The sequence below is a fragment of the Protomyctophum bolini genome, assembly GCF_963924005.1.
Source record: "Protomyctophum bolini genome assembly, chromosome: 9".
Taxonomy (NCBI): Eukaryota; Metazoa; Chordata; class Actinopteri; order Myctophiformes; family Myctophidae; genus Protomyctophum; species Protomyctophum bolini.
In genome coordinates this window covers 30,460,201-30,476,980 of record NC_137870.1, presented here as the reverse complement: position 1 = coordinate 30,476,980, position 16,780 = coordinate 30,460,201, and the positions used below count along the sequence as shown (strand labels likewise).

The 16,780-nt window shown below is 43.3% G+C and overlaps 1 protein-coding gene across 1 annotated transcript in view; it reads left to right on the top strand.

Moving 5' to 3' along the window:
- Window positions 1–16,780, top strand: part of nbeab (neurobeachin b) — a gene marked incomplete at its 5' end in the record, with an annotated part of 240,535 nt that overhangs the window by 85,924 nt on the left and 137,831 nt on the right. The window contains 9 exon segments of the mRNA XM_080772482.1: window positions 647–839; window positions 966–1,955; window positions 2,249–2,466; window positions 2,629–2,782; window positions 3,247–3,427; window positions 5,035–5,166; window positions 5,938–6,035; window positions 8,873–9,041; window positions 10,948–11,392. Of these exon segments, the coding sequence (XP_080628608.1) occupies window positions 647–839; window positions 966–1,955; window positions 2,249–2,466; window positions 2,629–2,782; window positions 3,247–3,427; window positions 5,035–5,166; window positions 5,938–6,035; window positions 8,873–9,041; window positions 10,948–11,392 (2,580 nt within the window).

The following is a 16,780-nucleotide window of genomic DNA, read 5'->3' as shown; positions in this document are numbered from 1 at the left end:
CATAATGCTAACACCAAAAGGGGTTCCCGCCAAAAATGGGTTAATTTTTACGGCGTTTTGCGGATCCTAAAGTAGTTGATAGGTTATCACTAGCTGTCACCAACACCCCACTAGACACCGTCTACAGCTGCCTAAAACTAATACAACTTTATAAGGATGAAATATTCTGCGGCAGTGTGCAAATGTGAATGACAAAGTGAGGTTGAGATTGTTTTACGTCCTCCGAAATTCGCTCCGATATTCGGCTGAAAAAAACGCACCAGTGGCACCAGTAGTACTCAAAAGTACTACTTTGGATGTCACAAACCAAATGCTGTTGAGCTTTGTTGTATTTCGGTAACCTTGGCTAATCACACCAAAATTATATATATGCTCAATAGATAAGGTTAAGTAGGGATGGAGCTTGATAACTGATACCTGGAAAAAACTTATTGAGTACCTGTTATCAATAATTTTTTGGCTTATCAATTAACGAGCTCCATCCCTAGGAAAAATATGTTCTTTTGTATTTTAGGTGAACGGACCCTATAATAATGAAAACAGTATAATTTACTATGAACACTGATCATAATTTAAAAATACAATTGTGGAAAGACACTGTAACTGAATGATGTGCTGACGGTGTGAGACGATGTGTGTGTCGTAGGTGTCTGCTGCAGTGCTCGGTATGGCAGGACTGGATGTTCTCGCTCAGCTACATCAACCCCAAGAACTCTGAGGAGCAGAAGATCACGGAGATGGTCTACAACATCTTCCGCATCCTGCTGTACCATGCCATTAAATATGAGTGGGGTGGCTGGCGTGTGTGGGTGGACACCCTCTCCATAGCCCACTCCAAGGTGAGTCCTTTTCCTTTTAATGGCAAAGCACTTGTGATGTGTATTAAATGGAGAGGAAACGCTGCCCTCTGCTGTTACAATAACATTGTACAGAATAATATCACTAATGATGGCTTTTTTCCCCAGGTGACATATGAGGCTCATAAGGAGTACCTAGCTAAGATGTATGAGGAGTACCAGCGACAGGAGGAGGAGAACATTAAGAAGGGGAAAAAAGGTTTTGTCAGCACAATCTCTGGTCTGTCTGCCCAAGCCTCAGGCATCGAGGTCAGAGAGATCGATGACAACTCTCAGAACCACACGCCAGAGAGCGAGGCGGACTATGAGAGTACTGACTCGCGTAACCTTCTAGCTGAGGGAAAGGGTCCTGTGAAGACCATCAGCGGGCCAGAGGGGACGTTGGATGGGGTCGGTGTTGAGGTTCATGACCTTCTGGTGGACATCAAAGCAGAAAAGGTTGAGGCAACAGAGGTCAAGTTGGACGATATGGACTTGTCCACTGAAACTCTGAGGTTGCCTGAGCACAGGACACTTGTGGGGGTGGACTCCTTGTTGGACAATGTTTACTGTGCTGCTGTGGAAAAGCTCAGCAATAATATAAACAGTGGGCTGTTGCCGAAAGAAAGCCTGACGGACAAAGATCCAGGGCCTCTAATCACGCTAGCCAATGACAGCATCCCTAACGGCAACTTCTTGTTTAACACGGTGGCGAGCAGTGTGGTAGAAAATCTACTACCGGAGCGCAACCCAGCTGATCCACGGATTCTGCCTTGCCCAGACCCCCAGGTCGATACCAGTGCCAGTGATAATGACTTGGGTTTACTGGCTCGCATGGCAGGAAGCCCTGAGCTGGGCTACATTCCCAGCACTCTGGAGGAGGAGGAAAATAAATTGCAGTCAGCTCTGGGAGACATGACCTCCATGACTGGGGCTGAGGCCTCCTCCCAAGGGTCGGTGGTCACTGAAGACACAGCTGCAGCTACAACTGAGGGAGACCCATCTGCTGCTAAAAGCTGCAGCACTGCAGAGGCAGCCAGCACGGCTTCTGACACAGAACGTTCAAATGATGGGAAAGACAAAGAAATTAAGAAGATTCAGACAACAACCACCACGCAGGTAGGTCACAGCATGATCATACAGTCTGATGCACTTTAATATGCAAAAATTAATAGCTAAAATGCTGAAAACTCACTTAGTTATCCACCAGTCAGAGACTGGTCATTTTATGGTAATCTAAATTAAAACGTATTGATCAGACGGAATGCCTCAGCTGGCAGTTGAAGAGCCTAACATAATATGTTACACTGCAAAATGAGTTAGTTTAACTCCATAGACCCATGGGTCGCTTGAAGCTTACAAGCGGACGATGATTGTAATGATTTGCAGTTAACCTGGTTGACCGTTTTCAGAGTCTGCTTGGGCACTCAGACAGTCAGATGGAGAGGGACCTGTGTGTGGACCTGGGCTTCAGGGGCACGCCGATGATGGAGGAACAGCACCAGCAGTTCAGCCCTGGCCCACGCACCACCATGTTCCGCATTCCCGAGTTCAAATGGTCGCACATGCACCAGAGGCTACTAACTGACCTGCTGTTAGCTCTGGAGGCCGATGTCCATGTCTGGAGGAGGTGTGTAGCTCAACATTGACATTCAAGGCTTTCTCATTAGCTGCTTTTTTGTCACCACACCATACATAACCTCTGACCGATGGTTGATAATATCATGTAAAATGTGTGCCATTATCAACAAAGTAATAATATATAATATCTTTTGTTTCTTTGTGCCTGCAGCCATTCTACCAAATCTGTGATGGATTTTGTGAACAGTAATGAGAACATTATCTTCGTACACAACACCATTCACCTCATCTCACAAATGGTAGACAACATTATTATTGCCTGTGGAGGGATCCTGCCCCTGCTTTCTGCAGCCACGTCTCCCATTGTGAGTGTGTAGTCTAGTGCAACGACTCTTCACTGTGGGGTAACACTGCCATCTGGCGGCAAAGAAGTAGTACTGCATGGTTTTCAACCACCTACACTTCATACAGTGTTAGTCTTTATTGATTGAGGTCACCATTATTTGGATAGCCGTATTATGCTATTTTTACTGTCATGATTGTTGTCTCTGTTGTTTAACTTTTATGTTGTATGTATGTTGTATGTTGTATGTCTTTGTCTGCTGTCATGATTTTGAATTAGATTTGAATCATATTTGCTTTTGTTTCTGTTTGCCTACGCATGTCTAGACTGTCTGGGTGACCAAATTCATTTCAGTTTGGGAGTCCTTGACATGATAACGTTTGAGAACCCTTGCTATCCGGAATTGTATCGTCACTGCATCACCACTACATGCTGTTGCACTGTACACACTATGTAACCATGGGTTTACTCCCGGTTTTGTCCAAGACGGAGTTTGAGAACATCGAGGCGACCCAGGGCATGTCCTCGGAGACCGCTGTGACGTTCCTATCACGCCTCATGTCTATGGTGGACGTGCTGGTGTTCGCCAGCTCCCTGAACTTCAGCGAAATTGAGGCAGAGAAGAACATGTCCTCCGGTGGCCTAATGCGTCAGTGCCTCAGACTGGGTAGGGTGTGTGTGTGTGTGTGTGTGTGTGTGTGTGTGTGTGTGTGTGTCTCCTAATGCGTCAGTGCCTCAGACTGGGTAGGGTGTGTGTGTGTGTGTGTGTGTGTCTCCTAATGCGTCAGTGCCTCAGACTGGGTAGGGTGTGTGTGTGTGTGTGTCTCCTAATGCGTCAGTGCCTCAGACTGGGTAGGGTGTGTGTGTGTGTCTCCTAATGCGTCAGTGCCTCAGACTGGGTAGGGTGTGTGTGTGTGTCTCCTAATGCGTCAGTGCCTCAGACTGGGTAGGGTGTGTGTGTGTGTGTGTGTGTGTGTGTGTGTGTGTGTGTGTGTGTGTGTGTGTGTGTCTCCTAATGCGTCAGTGCCTCAGACTGGGTAGGGTGTGTGTGTGTGTGTGTGTGTGTGTGTGTCTCCTAATGCGTCAGTGCCTCAGACTGGGTAGGGTGTGTGTGTGTGTGTGTGTGTGTCTCCTAATGCGTCAGTGCCTCAGACTGGGTAGGGTGTGTGTGTATGTGTGTGTGTGTGTGTGTGTGTGTGTCTCCTAATGCGTCAGTGCCTCAGACTGGGTAGGGTGTGTGTGTGTGTGTGTGTGTGTGTGTCTCCTAATGCGTCAGTGCCTCAGACTGGGTAGGGTGTGTGTGTGTGTGTGTGTGTGTGTGTCTCCTAATGCGTCAGTGCCTCAGACTCGGTAGGGTGTGTGTGTGTGTGTGTGTGTGTGTGTCTGACAATAAATCTATCAGCTTTAGACGTTAATGGAGTATAGATATTGCTTTGTCACATGTTGTAATTTGTCAGGAAATGGCATTGACTTTATTTGGCTTCTATTACCACAGATCCAGTTGTCTTTGGGAACAATTTATCTTTTCATTAGTATTGCGTAAATGTGACATTTACGATGTAGTATTGAAGTGTAATTTTATTTCTGCCTCTTGGCCACTTCCCACTTGTAAAAGAGTCTCAATGTGTTTTTACTGGTTAAATAAAGGTTTTTGAAAAAATGCAAATTAATTTTATATTGCTGATTGTAGAATTCATAACTACTGTAGTAGACAGATTAATTGGTAGTGGAGTCAGGTGCGCCCTGCAAATGCCAGCCAGTGTGTCTCATTGGCTTCCATAGGGTGTGCTGTCCTTGTGTGTCTGTTTACGATGGTTTGTCCATAATATACTGTCACACGGAGGTTTGTTGTACCTCCCCAAAAAAATTACAAACAAGTATAATTTGATAATTTGATTTTCTAGTTTACTATTTTGACTGGTTAACTATTTAGGTCAAATATTTTTAGATAAACTATAATTTGATTGTGTGTGTGCGTGCGCGTGCGTGTGTGTGTGCGTGTGCCCTGTCCTGTGCTTCTCAGTTTAGGAAGCAGCCTTCAGACAGCACTTTGTTTTAATTCAAACTTTCTGCTCATCACAGGCTGGAGGGTGAAATCTGTCTGACTGTTGATTTAACTCTCTGTACAGTCTGTTCACACAGTCTGGAACAAATAGTCAACTTAGATTAATTCTAAAGAGGCCATGCATATTATGAACTAATCTGTGTGTGTGTGTGTGTGTGTGTGTGTGTGTGTGTGTGTGTGTGTGCGTGTGCACCCACCCACCCACCCAGTGTGCTGTGTGGCTGTGAGAAACTGTCTGGAGTGCAGACAGAAGGACAGGGGATCCAAGTCGTCCTTCCCTAGCAGTAGGACTCAAGACAACCTGCACAGTGTCATGGCATCCAGCAAGGTGGGTCTTGTCCGTCATCTATAAAACAAAGAAAGACAGGATAATAACCAAAACGGTTGGGTCCTGTATCCAAAAATACCTAGTGAAATCGAAACAGGTAATTCTGCTCACTGCACTACACACTGATATACAGAAAGTAGCTTAAATCTTAAATACTCATAGTCCCAAAAACATGTTTCATATTGCCATCAGTGATTGATAGTGAATTGATATACAGTATACAGATTTTATACACATATGGGCTACAAATATACAGTATATGTGATCTAAGCAGTGCAACTATACTTTTATTGTGATAGTTACTGTACTGTAATGTATGGTACAGTTTTATTGTTAGTTATACTTGTATTGTAGTTATAGTGGTCAGTGTGAATGGGCCTGTAGGCTGCTCAACAGTGCTACCCAGTGGTGTTGCATGAGTATGAGTGTCTATTTCAAACAAAGTGTCCCCCAGAGAGGATGTATAGGGCCTTAGTCTTACTCCTCCTCCCAGCCCAAATCACACCTTGGAAAGCACGAGTGTCTATTTCAAACAAAGTGTTTTTTTGACTGGGGGGTCATATTTTGACAGCAGGAATTGCCTGTCATAATTTGACCCCCCAGTATCAGGATGTATTATGATGTTGATATTCATTCATCAGCCAACACTCCCCAGCTGCATTTAACATCTATGACTATGACACATGGAAATGCATGAAGTGAAATGGGTCCATAGTATTTTTAAGGCTTGACTGAACAGAGTGGTGTATATACAGTACTGTTGTCTGTCTTTCTGCTTGTATAGAGAATGTCCCCAATAACCTTTCTATAATCAAGGACCCTGACCGCCTTCTACAGGATGTGGACATCAATCGACTTCGTGCCGTGGTCTTCCGTGATGTGGTAGGTGGCGTACTGTGTGTGTGTGTGTGTGTGTGTGTGTGTGTGTGTGTGTGTGTGTGTGTTTGTGCCATTAGTGAACACGGGCGATGGCGATCAGTTCCTGGGCTTCTTGAAAGAGCTCAATAGGAAACAAACATGGCTGATATCGTGGGATGGTCAGACCAGATTAGATCTAAATTACCTATGCAACAGAACAAAAGTTCAACTCCATGGACACGGGACGCTGTCAATGTCTCTGTCCTTTGTGCTGGCACTGTCCATGGTGCTGAAGCAGTGAGTAATCACCGACCAGCATGTAAAAGTAAGGGCTTCCCTTGATGCGGACGGAACAGCACAAGCTTCTAACAAAAAGCTTAAGGGTAGTGTAATAATATACTGAATATCATTTTGTAAGTTTAAAGCTCTATATTTTGCTAGTAATCTTTGCTATAGACTCCGTTTGTTCAGTAACAATGGTCTCTCCGTCTCTCCAGCTCTTTAGTAAACTGAAAATGCATTTTCAGGTGGGTTGCCAATTTCAGCCAATCAGGAGAGCGTACACATAAATTAGCTGTAATTGTATAGTGTTCGAGTTCCATCCAATTTCACTTGTTTCCATATCCTGTATGCTCAGCATCTCCTGATCTGAATGCATGTTCTGTTTAGTAAAGAGATGGAGAGGCAAACGGAACAAGTACTAGTCTATAGCAATGATTGCTATCAGAATATAGAACTATTTAGTTAAACAAACAAACACAAAAGCTACGTACTGTACCTGTTCTCTAAATGGAATCTGTCAACTAGACCATTGGACTAGTTTAAAACTTCAGGGGAAGTTGGTGTTCCTGACATCTGCCAATCACTCCATTTCACATTGCTGCTGTTGGAGAGGACACTACACTGAAGGCACAGTTGCAGGTCCTTCCGACTAATGACATGCTACCTCAACCCCCCAGTCATGAGCCACACTGTTTAATGCGTTCTCTTGTATAATTGAATCCATTTCTCATGTTGTCAACAGTTATAATGTATTCAAGACATTATCACATTTTAGATCTAATTGCCAAAGAAATAGTCTCTACACATATGATATGGTTTTCTTAACAATGTGGCAGCAAATACACGAGGCAGACGAGAGCCACTGTGTTGTATATATTATTATGGAGATTGGCTGTTCATTTGACCTATATATCCTATATTAAGGCACGTTTCACAGTTTTAGCGCTCCTTCAGCTGTCTTTGCTTCTAAATGTTGGCGCTTGCAGTGGTAGTTCATTCTTCATTCACTTTGCCCCTTATGGGTTCCTGCCCTGTGCTGATCCGGGCCTGTCAACACTTTATAGTACACAGGCTACAGTAGTTGTACATTTCTGTTTTAATTGGTCTATATACAGTAGTCATGTGATAAATTATTCTGTATTGCTCGATGAACTAATAATGTATATTGTAATACGCATTTTGACCTGAGATCAGTTTCTAAAAATGTCGTCTACATCCTGACAGTTTTCTGAAAAAGCTATGTTTCTATGTCGGTCGTTCTTCGATTTTTCAAAAATAGCAGATTTGCTATTTTTCAATAGCTAAAGCATAACATATTGCTAACACCAAAAGGGGTTCCCGCCCAAAATGGGTTATGTTGATTAAGGACAGGAACCCCTTTTTTTGTTTTTATGTACCTTTCAAGATGGGAACCAATTTTTGGATTCTTGTATGTACATTATAAAGCTCCTTCTCAAAAAATATATATATCGTTTCGTATTTCTTTTCTTCAGTAATTGCGACCAAAGATCCGAAGGTCGCAATTACTAATATAATTTAAAACACTTTAAAATATTCTTGATTCAGTGAAATAGTGAAATATGTAAAACCTTTTTTGTTTTAATCTTGATGATTATGACATACAGCTCATGAAAAAAAAAATGAATAATACATAAGACCACTAAAATGTTATTTTTTTATTTTTTTATTTTTAATCCAGAAATATCGACCATCTGAAAAGTATATTAATGTATGCAGTCAATACTTGGTTTGGGATACTTTTGAGCAAATTATTTAATCAATGGGGCGTCCTCAAAACAAACATTGCATTTCTCTTCATTGTCTATGGCGTTTTCTTAAACAAGCATCGTTGAAAGACAAAGACAAAGCTGTATATAGTGTGTGTTTGTATGTAGTTTTGGCATTGTGGGCAGGTCAGTACCAAATTGAGCTGGAAAGGAAAATCAGCATCTCCATAAAGCTTGTCAACATACTGAAGCACAAAGTGCTCTAAAATATATTGATAGATGGATGTGTCGACTGACGACTGACTCTGGACTTGATATCACACAGTGGACCAGAAGATGACATGGCACCCCAAATCATCACTGACAGTGGAAACCTCACACGGCCATCTCTCCATCTCCCAGGAGACTTTAGGGCACTTTGTGCTTCAGTATGTAGACAAGCTTTATGGAGATGCAGATTCTCCTTTCCAGCTGTATTCGGCCTCAGGTCTAAACGGGTTAATAAAGCAATCCATTGTGTGAGACAATGACTCCCCCTGAAGGTTGATTTATTCATCCGGCAGGCAAGCGGATGTCCAATGAAGAGCTTGAATACAGTCAACAATGGAAGCACTGAAGCCCTTGTTGACTGAAATGCTTTTACTGAACACAAGTCCACAACCAATGGATTTGTGTGGCGAGTGGAGACACAGCTCACCTTCACAGATAGCAAGCAATTACCAGTAGAAATATATATGGGATTGCTGGTAGTATTTGGATTGTGAACGTTTTTTTTTCTCTATTTGCAGTGGTTGTGTACTGCTATATGTCCTGTAGAGTGTAGACTGTTATGTGGTTCTTCTTTTTCTATAGGATGACAGCAAGCAAGCTCAGTTCCTGGCTCTGGCTGTGGTGTACTTCATCTCTGTCCTCATGGTCTCCAAGTATCGAGACATCCTGGAACCCCAACGTGAGACCGCAAGGATAAGCAACCATTCAGCCTGGAGCATTCGGCAGGAGATCAACTCACCAACCAGTACAGGTGGCTCACTGTTTGTGTTTAAAGCCCCATTATTCTTAGCTAAAGAAGCACTGCTACAAGACTAGTCTGCACCAATCACATTAACCAGTGCCAACTTTCTTTTGGATGCATGAATGAGCAGCATACAGTATCAGCTTTCATTCATACAGAAAGTGAGTTGAGTCGGGGGGGGGGGGGGGGGGGGGGGGAAGGAAAGAAAACAGGAAGAGAAGAAAGGCCAAAAGGAAATCAGCCTGGAAGCTAAAACGGATGGGGGTAGAGGGGTGACGATGGGGGTGGGATTTTTGGGGACGGAGGAGAAGATGACGACTGAGAAGTTTAGAGTGAGGGAGAGAGGAAAAGCAGCAGTATGCTGGCCGACTACTGTGGATTTTTGGGGCAGTGGAGCCAGGCCTGCTATTTTCAGCTCCATCTGTCAGTGCCCATTAGGCAAGCAATCCACCAGAGGAGAATGGGATCATAGAGGTTGCTGGGAGGAGAGAGGCACACTGCCGCCCTCATAAATTTCACCAGAAAATGGGGGAATTTTCCAGACGGCATGTGGCAGACGATTGTCTGTGATGGACCAGAAAGCCAGGCGTCTTCTCTGGCTAAATCAGGCCCCCGCTGACCTCGTTAGGGGGCATGTGATGAATATTAATGAGGCTGGCCCAGCATCTGGGAAACAACTGGGTCAGAATCAGGAAGGCTGGGAAGCTGGAAACATCTGCAACTAGCGAGCAGAACCAACCACTTTCTTACTGGGTCGTTGTTGGTCCCTCAAGTAAACAAAGCATCAAGAGAAAATCACTTACAGTATGTTGATGTATTGGCTCCCCTTGCCTTCCATGCAGGAAATGCTTTTTTCTTGCAGGATATTAGATAACTGCAAATTCTATAAGCTATTTACATCTCTTACGCACGCACGAGCGCACACACACACACACACACACACACACACGTCACGTATTTATATATACACACATACGTGTCACACGTGTGTGTGTGTATATGTCTTTGTAACGCTCTGCACAGCAACACGCCCGGCAGTGCCTCTCTGGCTTGCCATGGGCAGACTAATATGGAATTATTTTTTCCTGTGGCATATTTGTCTGGATTCCTGGCTAGTGCCTCTCGTGGCTCAAGTGACTTTATGGCACCACAGGATCATAGATTTCTCTGAAAGGAGAGATTTAAAGATGCAGAGTTGAACACAGGTCGTTCCTCACAGTCCGAATACGTCCCCATGTAGGGAGTGTAATTTAGCACTGACTGGTGTTCCGTGCTTCAGCTGTTACTCCTATTGACTTATCTCATCTGCTGTTAAATCCTGCTTATTGCTCCTGGCAAATTCCATTAACTTGATTTAGTGGACATGGATGGACAATGGAGAGCATCAGTGATTAATACTTGTGTTGCTGTGGTCGATACAGCTTTTCTGAAAATGTTGCTAGTTTATAGAGCCATTCTCCCCATATTGTAAATTAAATAAGATATTTGCGTGGTTCTCAAAGTGGGCTCTGGGGTCCCCCAGGTGTCCATGGGGGGGGGGTTCCAGGAGGTCCCCAGCTAACTTTTGTTAAATTTTAGCTTTGCAATCATTTTAACAACTTTATCCATTTATAAGTTGGCTATTCAATTCAAATAGCATATCTACAAGCTCACAGTACGTCATTTCGTGTTGCGCTGCAAGCGTGACATTTTGTAATAATTTATATACATTTTTAACATAAATCTTCTCTTCTGGGGGTCCCTGGCAAAACCTTTTCTGAAGGGGGTCCGTGACCAAATACATTTGGGGGGCCTTTGACTTAAAACAAATTGAGAACCACAAGGCACTGAGATATTGTGCTAATATACTGTTGCACTGGACTAATGTGTTTGTTTCTGTGTGTGTTCATGTTTGCGTATACTTGTCTATGTACAGAGAACCCCCTGGGGTTTGACAGCAACAAGGACCATGCTACTGAGTTTGAAGACTTCCACATGGAGGACTGCCTACCTCACACAGACTCCGGTATAGGCGAGGAGAACATGGCCAGCGTCCTGAGCGGGTCTGACCTGGACCAAGGCGCAGGTCGGTCAGACGCCATGAGCGAGCTGCTGTCCACGCTTTCCTTAGAGGTGAAGAAATCCCGAGACAGTCTGGCGTCCGAGTCCCCTGGAGTGGAGACACTCAAGCCTCCCTCTTCCATCTCCAGCATTAGCCAGTCAAACAAGGGCATAAACGTCAGGGAGATCCTGAGGAGCCTGGTGGCTGCACCCATGGAGGTGATGGAGGCTGGGCTTGAAGCTGCAGTGTCCTACCCGGACCTTTATGCCAACGCCCAGGCTTATACCATGCCTCCCATGCACTTCCACTCCTTTGACAGGTGAGGTAACGGAACCCGTTGTGCAATAGGTCATGGAAAATCTTGTACTGTATATAGCTGTGAACGTCAGGGTGCATTCACCTTTTTGAGTGGTGCTAACCACTCCTAACATGTGTGTGTTTGAGTGTCTATTCCTTATTATTCCATGCACCGCCTTGTGACATCATGTGGGTCAATACATGATCATGAGACATCACCATATGTCATCATCAAGGCACTGTTCACTTCACACTGGACGTGATTTTTTTAAATATGTTTTATAACCACACGCATGGGTATTACGTAAGAGAAAAAAAGACCCAAGACAAAAATGACAAATCAGGAGATTTTCTCTGTCCAGCAACACACTCTCGTGGGATCTAGCAACAGTAAACATATAGTATGTTCCAATTGGGATGCTGCATATTCATAAATTAACCATCTTTGGTAAGATTTGTGTAACCCATACAGACATTAACCCATTCTGACCGGGAACCCGTTTTGGTGTTTAGCATCATGTCATGCTTTAGCTATTGAAAAATAGCAGATCTACAAGCTCATAGCGCGCCACCGAGTGGCGCGCTATGAGCTTGTAGGTCTGCTATTTTTGAAAAATCGAAGAACGACTGACATTTTTAAGAATCTGATCTCAGGTCAGAATGGGTTAATCAGACCAGTGTGTGTCCAGTGGAAACCTCGTGTGAATCTGATCTCAGGTCAGAATGGGTTAATATATAAACTAATATATCAAAATAATCCTCACTTGCAAAATATAACTCCACAAAACCTTGAGTATTACAGTAATGTAACTCAGTGTAAAGAGTCAGAGTTACATTAACCCTCAGAATTTTGCTGTGCACTGATAACAAAAATTCTGATTTAGCTGACTTTTGGAAAGTAGCACATCATCGGGTACAAAAACCAGGTAGCACATAACCTCGCTCGTCAAATACCACTTTGATAGAACTGTACTTGCGTGTTACATAACATAAACATGAACATTTTCTTCCAGTATATCAAATGTTTGACAACATGACAGGGCCATATATTGCTGTGTTGATAGCTAGCTTACATTTCATGCCAAAGCGGCTATGCGTGTCATCGCTCAAGCAACCCTAGCATGCTGAAGTTAATCCCCTAGGTTTGTCTTAGTAGTTTAGGCGAGCACTAATGGTTTTTAAGTAACGGACAGCGCATTATTCATTTTAGACCCCTTGCATTGTATTTGTCTCCCCATGGCAAGGAATTTCTGTGTTTGAAAAGCTCTCTGAAGCACTGTGGCACTGCAGTGGTTTATTTACATTCCTGCAAGCGATAACACCACACAGCAATCTGTCTGGATTTGGAAGTTTACAAAACCGCTGCTGCCTGGATTTCAAGCTTGATGGTGTCACAGCTCCCTCGGATCCTTATCTCCCACAATGGTTGATGGTTGTTGATGGTTGATGGTTGTTTCAAGTAGGTTTTTGGCTCAACCCAAAATCTCCCATATTATGTCTTGGCCATGATTGGTGGGAGTGAATGTGTGTGGTGTGCACACGCCTGTGTGTGTGTGTGTGCGCGCGCGCTTGTGTGTGTAAGTGTGCATTGCTTATGAGTGTGAGTCAGTACACACAGGTGTGTATGCAGTCACTGCCGCTCCCCCAGGGGATGAGGTGTAGGGCAGAGTGAGTCAGGAGGAACAATGGGCCCTCCCTTTTCTATAATGTATGCTGCTGCAGCGCTGAGGTGGAGCGGATGAATAGCAGGGAAGGACGGAACGAGAGGGTCTCCAGTGTGTTGATGACAGATTAAACAGAAGTGCCCCTCACGCCACGACGCCGCGCGGCCCTGTCACCTTCACCACTCACGGCCATAATGGGAGCTGGCAGTCTGAAATGAGTCGCCACGGCAAAGTGTATTATTTTTTGAAATGCTTTCACACACAAGCCATCCAGGATCACGTATGCAACTTTGTTTCATGCTTTCATGTCATTCCCCCCTCTAGCCTCTATTTGCCGTGTCTAATTGTTTGCCACCTGCCAGTGAAATGAGCTGCCAGCCACGGACAGGCCTTTCATTTGTCACGGACGCCATAGATTGGGAGTGACAACATCAAAAAAGAAAAAGAGAGGAAATAGGGGGAGGGGGGGGGGGTACTGGCTTAGAGTAGGGGAGCACAAGGCTGAGTCCCTGCAGGGCCTCTCTCCATCAGATACATTGATAGAGGTGGAGTTTTCAATTTCTCGACAACGGTCAGGTTTTCGTTCAAGCAGATGGGACTACAGTATGACAAATTTGAATAATCCTCCACTTCCTTGCCTTTTAATTTCTCCTCGCTAAATGTCCACACATTCGCGCTCTGCGATATTGTTCAGCCTCACATATTTAATTTTACACATGACGGAAGCCACTGGTAATTTACTTTAATTAAATTTGTGGGCGGAAGTTAAGTAGATTTTCTCTGGATCTGTTCTTACGTTTCTGAATAAAAGACTATTAGATTAGGTTCTGTCTGTTGGATGAATATAGCATCCATTTCTTTGGTTACTCTTTGCACTGCAGTCAGTCTCTCACAGCCGTGAAACTCATTAATATTCATTCTTGGATTAATCCTCGCTTTATTCTCCGCAAGTCAATTAAGACAATCCTATTAATAAAATATGTTAGATAATCTATACATCATTCATGAGCACTCAGTAAATGAATTATTCATAGAAAGAGCTTCGTATTTTATCAACATCCTGTATCCATCTAATGTAAAGGCCTAACTATAACTACTGTATGCCAGGCAGCACATAAGCTGGCTTGCCTTTGCTGGATGATGAGAAGATGATTAAAGAGATCCATTCCTAGAATATTATTATAAACGTGCCAGTGAAGTTATGATATCTGTCAATGAGATATCACAGAACAGCAACGCATTCTACTGAATAAATGATACTTGTCATCAGTGTTCTTTGCAGCACAGTTATATCTCTGGAGATATTAATATTTTAACAAGCACCTCTCTCTTGCTTTCTCTTTCTCTGTACCTTTCCCATCTGTCTTTCTCTTTCTCGCCCTCCAAGTTTCTGAGATGAGATTGAGTTGATTTTGATCTATGAAATTTTAATCTTCTCTGCAGTTATATCTATCATGCTAACAATCAAAGCAGAAACTTGATGATTTTTTTTTAATAACCCACACGGGTGTGATTTTCATTCAATAATGGCCTACCGATGTTTTATTCTTCATCATATGATAGTGACACGTAAAAGTAGTATTAAAGGGTGAAAACGACACAGAATTTTCTACCATTAATGAAATGCCCAAAATAGAGACGCCTGGTTGACATTGGTTAACTCTGTCTGTGACTTTTATAAATATTTAAGCAATGAAAAGTAAGAGCTCGTGACTAACGTGTGAGTTTGTGATTAAATAACTATTCTGGTCCAGATCTATTTGATGATCTGAGGATACATACAGTAATAGCAGCACAACTAATTTAAAGCAGGCTAATCGTACAACACTGTCCCTAGAAAAACACACTTTTCGTGTGGGTTTTTCAAATCTGTTATTTTACGTGAGCGTTAATTGTATGAAATATTTATCTAAAACTGGGCTTTAGACGGTGTGACTCTGTTATGTATCAGGTGTGTAGTTGTTTTGTTGGGGAATAGGATGACAGGAAGCTTAGCTTGTGACAGCTCTGGCCTGTGTCATCCAGACTTACTGCAGGAGATTGGAGAAGACACTATCTGGCATCTTCTCAAACCCCAGAGCCAAACTGAAGACACTATCTGGCATCTTCTCAAAGCCCAGAGCCAAACTGCGGCCCCGATAAAGACGAGATTTCCTTCCATTTCCTGTCGAGCAGCTCCAAGTGCACTGTATCATCTTTAATCCTCGGCCAATCAGATTGCATGTGGACAAGGGGTCTGTTTGGCTCAATATAGCATCTGTGCTCCCCTCGACCATTATGAGAGGTCACAAGTTGAACTCTACTTTCCAGACGCCACCAGATTTTCTTTACATCTTTAATTCCTGTGCTCTTCCCCTTTCTCTCTTACCGCCACGTGATGTTTTTTAGCTTCTATAAATAAAAGGGAAATGTGCCCAGCTAATTTTAGCTCTCTTAATGGGTTAATGGCGTATACGGCCATTTTAATTAGCTCAGACCCTGCTCCCATCAGCATTAACCTTCGTTCAAAGGTTTGTAGGAAGATAAAAAACACATGAGCCATATCATGCAAATTATGTACAGCACTCGCGTAATGCATGTACAGTATGTTGTCATGAACAACAAAAGCCAGATGCAGTTAGCTATGTGTCTGTGCATTGACCAGATGCCAGACAGGATTGTGTCTTGGATCTTGTGCTAGGTGAACCGTGCCCCTGTAGATGTGAACACATACGGTAGCTGTGTGGTGGAGGTTTGTCAAGTTACTCCTGGAGAGTCTCTTATTACAATCTGGGATGTTTGACAAGTCATCAAACGCAGAGTGGCACAGAGGCCAGGGGATCGAGGGCAGGAGCACACGTAAAGGATAATTTATACACCATTGCACCACGCTGTCCCTTAGTTGTCGACAAGAAACTTTGTTCATACTATGAGTATGAGCTTGACTTAACCAATTTCAGCCTGACGTCCCTACTTTGGGCTTGTCATTATTGGAAACTCTTTGAGGAAATTCAAAATGTTGCCCCAAATAAGTTTGTAGATCGGCTATTTTCACTATTCTGAGTAGAACGTGTTTAAAGAGAGTGGCTCCAATATGGCGGCTTGCTGGCCCCCTTTTCCTGAAGTTTATTTACCTTGGCCTATGCTACCTACATTACATAGCTCTCGTGTGTGTGTGTGTGTGTGTGTGTGTGTGTGTGTGTGTGTTTATAGGTGTGTGCGATGGTGAGAGATGGAGTAGCAGGGCAGGATGTTTACCTTTCTTCAGGTCCTGACCCAGGTCTGGGCATACTCATGTTGGCAGGGCCTGAGAGCTGCATCCACAGTCTGTTTAAAAGAAGCTAGCTAGCTTTTGATCATCACAGGATAGTCTCTATTTTAGTCTCTTACCCATTAAATACATTCATAAATCTAATCATTTCTCTGAAGTGCATAAGCATAAAACCTGCCTGAGGTATAATGGATGGATTCTCAAACTCTTTCCATGTGCTGACACACTGGCTGAATATTGTGGATGTTACTGAGAGATTTGGGTATTTTCTATTTCACTGAGACTGTTATAACTGATCAGCTATAAACGACAAATATAAATGTATGCTTGTCGGGAACCAACCCAGTGTAGTATTTATTTATGATTACTAATTGACAATTATCTGACAACTGATAAGTGCCATTGTTTTAAAGTTCTTTCTTAGGTTTACTATTTTTCAAGGCATCATAGTTGGGGGTAACAGGTGCTTGCCAGGCCAGAAACTGGAACAAATCTG